General features: G+C 37.4%; 1 protein-coding gene across 1 annotated transcript; it reads left to right on the top strand.

The window, feature by feature from the left end:
- The first annotated feature begins 329 nt into the window (after positions 1 to 329).
- Positions 330 to 6,507, top strand: LOC135204065 (transcription factor IIIB 90 kDa subunit-like). The gene is made up of 2 exons (XM_064234039.1): positions 330 to 656; positions 4,531 to 6,507. Exon 2 carries the CDS (start codon positions 4,543 to 4,545, stop codon positions 6,475 to 6,477), a length of 1,935 nt encoding a protein of 644 aa, XP_064090109.1. The 5' UTR covers positions 330 to 656; positions 4,531 to 4,542; the 3' UTR covers positions 6,478 to 6,507.
- Positions 6,508 to 7,728: the final 1,221 nt, after the last annotated feature.

Below are 7,728 nucleotides of genomic sequence, written 5' to 3'. Positions count from 1 at the left end.
GTCACGTGTTTAGCTCTTAGGTTAGGGAAGACTTTTTTTTTTTTTTTTTAGTAATTCACGTTCAATAGTATAAATGGCAACGAGGAAGAAGCGACATAATGATAACGACACAGTTAAAAGCTGGCTGTAGTAATTGTCGTAACATCTCAATGAGAAATTAAACCCGAAAATAATATAGAATGTAAGCATTCCCAAATTAAGCTAAAAAGGTAAATACTTACATCGATTCGCGAAAGACCATTTGTTCATGGTTCAAAATCAAATTACATTTCTTTCGTTAATCCCAGCTATTCCGTAGGCACCTAGCGCTTTTTGGCGGATTTTGAAAATCTGGAATGGCAACCCTGAGTCGTCACATCCAATGAGAGAAAATCTTTCAGTGTTTTGTTTTGTCAACTCCAACCAATTGCATTCGCTAAACACTTCTGAAAATCAACTCCTGTTCTTCGTACTGGTATCGTGGGCGAATCTGCCCAGTTATGATGGAATCTGAAAAATGTTTAGCTTAACTTTGGGCTGGATATGAAGCTGGAGAACTGGCCAGCCCTTGCTTCGTCTGTCATACATTGTCCTACTACTAGGTAATGCCTATAGCTAGGTATACCTAGTAGTAACCAAAGGCTAGGCCTCATTGGGGTTATTTTCATTACAATTTGGTAAGTAACAACAACGAATTTGGGTTAATCTAGTCACAGTTTCTAGTCGTAGGTACCTAGTATATTGAGGTGAATAGACTACCAGGGTAAGCGCTAGGCTACCTTATTGTAGTCTACTACCTAGCTGTCCTGTGCACCAAAGTTCACTTTGATTTGACCTACTATGTACACTGTACAGCCCACCACAGTGATGATTCCATCTCTGGCGGGCCCATGTACGTTTTCAAAATACGCTGCTACCTAGCCTACTACTAGGTAGCTAGGTAATTATAGGGTAGAATATCACGACAGGCCAACCCTCATCACGGTGGACGGGTCTTATTCACTCGATATTTAATTGGTGAAACATGAATACAATTGCAACTCTAAGCATACCATTTAAAAGACTGAAGTTTCGTCAACATATTGTGATATAGCTATGAAAGCCCCATACGAACTAAAATAAGCATGTGAGCTCTTCGTAAAATATGTTTTCAAGGCAGTTTTGAAATCCAATATGGCGGCTACGTTTTGCATGGACGGTTCTCATCAGTGACGGCCACCATCTTTCCCCAGCCTTCCCAGCACTCATTTGAACAATGTTAGCGTATGTATGTAACGTTTATTGATCTTACTCAAGATTGCAGTTGTAATCAGCACAATAAAACAACATTTTGTTGCCTATATTAGTGAAAGTATGAAACTTGTTATTCCCGGGGTTATGGTTGGAACTGAATTCATTCTTACCTTGTAATCAGTGGTTTTATCCTTACTGCCATCACAACTGAAACTCCACAGTGCTTATTTGATTGTAATTATACACATTTTGGTCTTAATTCACTCCACAGTGCACTCGAACCACATTGCTGTTCGTGTTTCCTAAGTACTCACTCCATAAACAAAGTTACGAGCAGCAGACGACAACACTGATTATGAGATGCAAAGCTTTATTCCCTTTACTCAATATTTAGTTTAACTCTACTTCAAAATGTTTATTTAATTCATGTCCATTATCCCTTTTTTGCAACCAAATTAACCCCCAAAAATTACAAATGTTTTGGATGTATACTTACGAGCAGACGACGTGAGGAAAAATGGCTCATTGTTGCCAATCTAGTGGAGCGTCACACATACGCCGATGCATTTACAAACTGTTTCGATGAATTCTAGTTGTCATAGTAATGCAGTAATGATAAAATTGCTCTAATATGTATATATACTACAAATAGATACGCTAATTTCACTTATTTCCCCGGTTTTGTGTAAGTCTTATACCTAGTTTGGAGGGTAAACACATACCAATTGACAACACTGATAAACAATTGAAGAGCGCAAAACGCCGCAAAGAATGCCGTAGTCCCCTTGAATAAGTACGAATAAGTGCTGGTAAGAGGTGGGTTTACGATTGTTGTGATGAAAGTGCCCCAGCGTCTATGGGTACAAGTGGTGTGCAGATTTAGCACATGAAATGGGAAGTTTGTTGACACAAGCGACTCCGTAAACATCAAGATAGCGTCAATCTTCGAAACATTTTTAGTTGTAAGTAAAAATTTCTAAAGCGTTTTGGTGAGATTTCCACTGCCGTAGCCACCCTTTTCAGTACCCTCTGTTTAAATCTTAAAATTTGGCCTTAATTTCTAACTTTGGAGAAAATACTTACTTCGAAAGGAGAGTAGAGGTCTTTAGCTCCGTTTTTCACCAACAAGAAGTCGCGACTGATGCCCATCTCCGGTGTCAGGACGCGTTATAATGTACTTTTTCGGAGGGTGGCTAGCGTTGATTGTAGGTGGCCTGCTTGGCCTGCTGTGATATTTTACCATAGTTTTTAAGAGTTTCCTCTTCAGTATCGTAGCTCCTGCAGAATAGGAGAGTCTTCTATACTAGGTACTAGTTCTTTTAAAAATTTGCCTTTTTCTTGTATGATCTTCATTTCAGGCGGTAGCTACCTATTTCGTTGTACTATACTAGTCTTGGTGCGCAATTTGTTGTAGGTTCAAATAGCCAACTAGGCTATACCTACCTATGCTTCACTTGCATAGGCTGTCTGATCACAATACTAGGTTAGGTATTCTTTCAGGTCTAAAGAAGCTTAAGCAGGTTTGCAGATATTTTGGTTCACCATATTTTACTAGTCAGTGCTTTAAAGACTAAGAAGTGTTTTGTAATCTATTTTTGCTTTTACGCTTACATTAAACCAATTATGAAACCTAGGTATTGCAAATTGACTGTTACAGAGATATATTTATTGTCTTTTATTTATGTTTTACTATTTCTAATGGTTTTTGCCATGCTTTATACTGAATACAACTTATAGTACCATATCACACCTACGTCTGTGTGGTTTGCAACAATCCTTTCAATCAGTTTAATTGTTGGTGGGAATGTAGGCCTCCTGTAAAAACCATTTGAATAAGCAGCAGTCACGGACCCCCAAGCTTGCCAGACCTCAGGATGTGTTATTATAGTAAAAGTATTTAAATTATGTACAGCACATTGTAGCCTACCCAGCCAACTCCATATTGAATATAATTAGTTCCTAGTTTTGACCAGGCTATCCACATACACAACAAAACCATGACCTTGTGGTCAAGACATGGTGTTATGAACGGTAATTAGCGCAGAGAATAAAATAGAAAGCGGTGTTCGTTATGTTCTAGATGACATGACATCAATATCATGGGTATCTGTAATTGTTCTGTGACGTCCTGCCTAGCTGACGCACATGGTGTCACAAAACTCACAATAGAATGTGAAGTAAGGCTAATTCAAAACCTCACCCCATAAGTCAAAACCTCACCCCTACTCCATAATAATTATTATCATTTGTGCAGATTGCAATACAGGAAACGTCTTAAATTAAATATTAATAAATTTTTTTTTTTAAAGTAACAGATACCTTTGATCTTTGTCTAGCATTTAGGAGAGGCCTAAACTTACATTTTTTAAGGCAAGATATTATGCCAAATGGGCCTGTAGGGTATTAAATGAATATGAAACCTACATGTTTAGTGAAAATTCATAAGGATAAGTAGTGCTACTTGTAGGACAGCTGGTAGCTTAACATAGTCGTTTGGTCAGTTTTTACGTGTTGCCCAATTGCCAATGTTATTAAGCTACTTCAATTTTTTCTCTGTTTTTTAATTGCAACACATATGATGAATTTGGTTTTACATGTATACGTAGTTACCAAGATATTTGTATGGTGCATAATTTAACTTTTGTTTCTTTACATTTGTCATCATGTTTATTACTTAGTATTTTTCATTATTTAACACAGTGTGCTGTAACTATGTTGTGTCCATAATTATGGCATTTTGCAGGCAAAAACAACTAGTATTGTAGTTTTCCAGCATAAAATTCATACTTCTGATTGAATATGATAAGAATCATACAACTCTAATAATAGCCTAATTTCTATTATAAATAAGCAACTTAGAGAGTACAGACTCCTATTTGACTTACTGACGCAACAATGATACAAGATCGCTCACAAATTGGTAACAAAAAAAAAAAAAGCTATGAAATGTGAGTCATAATCAAGTGTTAATTACAATGATATATCAGTGATATGTGCTGTGATTATGGAAAATGTGAATGTTGTCAATACATTAATTCATCATTACCTTTGCCGTCAATGCTGTACAACATAATGGGGCATTTTGAAATTTTGCTACTCTTGAAGATGATTATGTAGATGATTTAAGTTTACTGTGTATCCCTCAATCTTACCGTGCACTAAATATCAACTGAAATAACCAGTAATAAATATAGTAACATGTGGGTTGAGTATTTTAGAAGACTGACTTTGTATTGTAGAATGCACCCGTAGTATAGCTAATGTATGTCATAGTACAAATTGATGTATCTTAACACACTTTTTTTTCTTGACTTTCAGAACTAAATCATAATGTCATCTCGCTGTCAGCACTGTGGGTGTGGGGAAATTGACATTGACCCAGCTCGTGGAGATGCTGTTTGTACTTCATGTGGTACAGTTTTATCTGAACATAATATTGTCAGTGAAGTACAGTTTTTAGAAAATTCACATGGTGGTACTTCAGCGATTGGTCAGTTTGTTTCTTCAGACAGTGTCAGTAAACGGCCATTGTTGAAAGGAATTCGGGGTAATTTTGCGAGAGAAAGCAAGGAAATCACACTAGGCAATGCTCGGAAAAAAATTAGTGCTCTTGCTCAACAGTTACGATTAAATCAGCACAGCATAGAAACTTCATTTAACTTTTTCAAATTGGCATTAAGTAAAAGTCTCACACGTGGTAGAAAAAACAATTTGGTGATTGGTGCATGTGTGTATATAACCTGCCGGACAGAACAAACTGCTCACATGCTAATTGACGTTAGTGACGCTCTTCAAACAGATGTGTACGAGTTAGGACGAACTTATTTGCGGCTGTCATCAGCTTTGTGTATAAGCATACCTGCAATGGATCCTTGCCTATATATTTGGAGGTTTGCTCATAAACTCTCTTTTAATGATAAAACCTATGCTGTATCAGAAACTGCATTGCGTCTTGTGAAGAGAATGAAGCGGGATTGGATGCACACTGGTAGGAGACCATCTGGAGTATGTGGTGCTGCCCTAGTCATTGCTGCGAGACTTCATAATTTCAATCGTACGATCAATGATGTTATTAAAGTTGTTAAAGTACATGAATCAACTCTACGTAAACGCCTCACAGAGTTTGGTGAAACTCCCTCCGGTGGGTTATCTATTGAAAAATTCATGTCAATTGATTTAGATGAGGAATCTGACCCTCCAGCCTTTACAGCTGCAAGGAAAAAAGAAAGGGAAAGGGTTCAGACACTTTTAGATCAGCAAGAAGATTTGGACTCAGAACTCACAGAACTTCAGCATGTAATTGAAAAACATTTAGAAGAGAGAAAGAAAAAACTTCGTGGTATATGGGCCAAGTATGACAGAGAAGAAGAACATGATGAAGAAGAACAAGAAAATGTCGATACTCAAAAATTTATAACTGAAATGACATTGCAGACCATTGATGAGTGTCTTGGTAACAATGCAGAAGAGGTAAAGAAGGAGGTTAAACCTCAAGGCATTGGACCTTCTGCAGCTAGCTTAGGGCTGAAGGAATCTATAGAAGAATGTATGGAAATTCGTCCATTAGATCCAGAGCCTGAGGATAACGGATTCTTAGATTTGACAGGCATAGATGAAGGTGAAATAGATTCCTATATTCTGTCAGATAGAGAAATAAAGTTTAAAACTGAACTGTGGATGAAAATTAACAAAGAATATCTAGAAGAAATGAAGTTGAAACAGGAAAGAGAGCAGAAAGAAGCTGAGGAGCGTGAGAAAGAAGGTAAGCCACCCAAGAAAAAGAAGAATTACACCAAGAAGAACAAAAGTAATGTCCCAGCAAATACTGCTGGTGAGGCTATTGAAAAAATGCTCATGGAAAAGAAGTTGTCCAGTAAGATTAACTATGACGTACTAAGGAGTCTTAAAGGAGAGGATGCAGAGGAGGAGGTAGACATAAAGGAAGAAAAGCCTAACACAAAATTGCTGCGAGCAGTGCCTGTGGAGACCCCTAAAGGCATCTCTTCAGTACTTCACTCTTTAACAGGGAAAAGACCAAAGAGTCCATCAGCTGATGAAGATGAAAAGCCTTCAAAGAAAACCATGGGGGACTTGAAAAAGACCCCTGCCAGTACTTACAAGGACGAGGAAGAGGAGGAGGAGGAGGAATATGAGGAAGAAGAAAATGAAGAGGAAGATGAAGGTAGTCTGTCAACTGCCCAGTTATTGCGAAGAAGAAGAGGTGAAGACCAAGACATGGATGATTATTATGATGATTATGATTGAATGATGTTTTTAATCAGGTGTCATTTGAAGTTAAAGTATTGTAGATGTATTTTCAGTGTCATTTCCAGGTAAGGAGAAAAATTTGTCACCAGAATGCAAATAAATAATTATTTAATGTAAAAGAATTATTTTATAAAATATTTTAATGTTTATTCATATACTAAATTGATTTTGTACACTTTTACTGACTACTAAAGGTATAGATGTAGATGTTGTAGTTGTACAAAATTAAAAATATCTTACAACTAACTTGAAATGGTCAAGCTATATAATGTGGAGTAATTATATTTCAAGATATTTAGTTTTCACCTGTCTGTTGTAAAGGCATCCTTCTACAAGTACAAATCAAGATTTTACAGTATCTTTTATTAACAAAGCTAGTTGTTTGACCAATTGTTACAAGCATGTGTTCTGTATGTATATATGTAGATGTGTGTATTTTCATGACACACCATTTTACTGTTAAACCATGAGTTTCTTCTTTTATTGTGATAATTATCTCGAGCACTTCACAACCCTCTACAATGTACAGACCTTGTATTTTGCATCTTCTATTCTGCCTAGAATGGTGTGGTGTAGCGCCTCAGTGACGTGGTCTGTATGGTGTTGGGGTACCACCTCAGTGGCTGCGAGTTGACTCTCGGGCATTCCATTGAGGTGTTAAGAGATGTGTATTTCTGGTAATAGAAGTTAACTCTCAACGTGGCTCGGAAGTCACGTAAAGCTGTTGGTCCCATTGCTGAATAACCACTTGTTCCATGCAGTGTAAAAATACCATACAAACAAACAACAGAATGGTTTGGTGTGAACCAAGAATATTAGGTATGATCAGAAAGTTTCAAAATTAACACCAATTAAAGCAGGAACTATGGTATCTAATAGAGTTTATCTGCCACCATCAAAGTCGCAGCTTCCAGCAATCATGCAATATGGAATTCCCTCGGGTCAGGAAGTTTTGTTCTTGAGTGCGTCGAGCACCGTCTGTGATTTGTGTTTATCCCCTTGGCAGAGTGAGAATGTCAGCTTTTCAGCTTTTAACTTAATTTTTTGAGTAGATGTTTCAGAAAGTTACATGTTGCAAGTAGAGGGATAGGAAGCGATGAGCATATTGTTGCAGCTGAAAAACTTCCAGCTTGTGAGTTCCCTGTGTGTGGGTGCGTTGTTTTGATGGTGCATCCTAGGGCCATATCACCAAAGTTTTCCTCATATGCCTCAAGTGTTCCAAGCGATATGCTGTCAGTCAGCAGCTTC

Source organism: Macrobrachium nipponense, chromosome 44 (genome assembly GCF_015104395.2).
Source record: "Macrobrachium nipponense isolate FS-2020 chromosome 44, ASM1510439v2, whole genome shotgun sequence".
Classification (NCBI taxonomy): Eukaryota; Metazoa; Arthropoda; class Malacostraca; order Decapoda; family Palaemonidae; genus Macrobrachium; species Macrobrachium nipponense.
This window is presented reverse-complemented; position numbering and strand designations above follow the sequence as displayed.

Excerpts from the sequence above, each read along its gene's own strand:
- LOC135204065 (XM_064234039.1), top strand. The coding sequence starts at position 4,543 with ATGTCATCTCGCTGTCAGCACTGTGGGTGTGGGGAAATTGACATTGAC.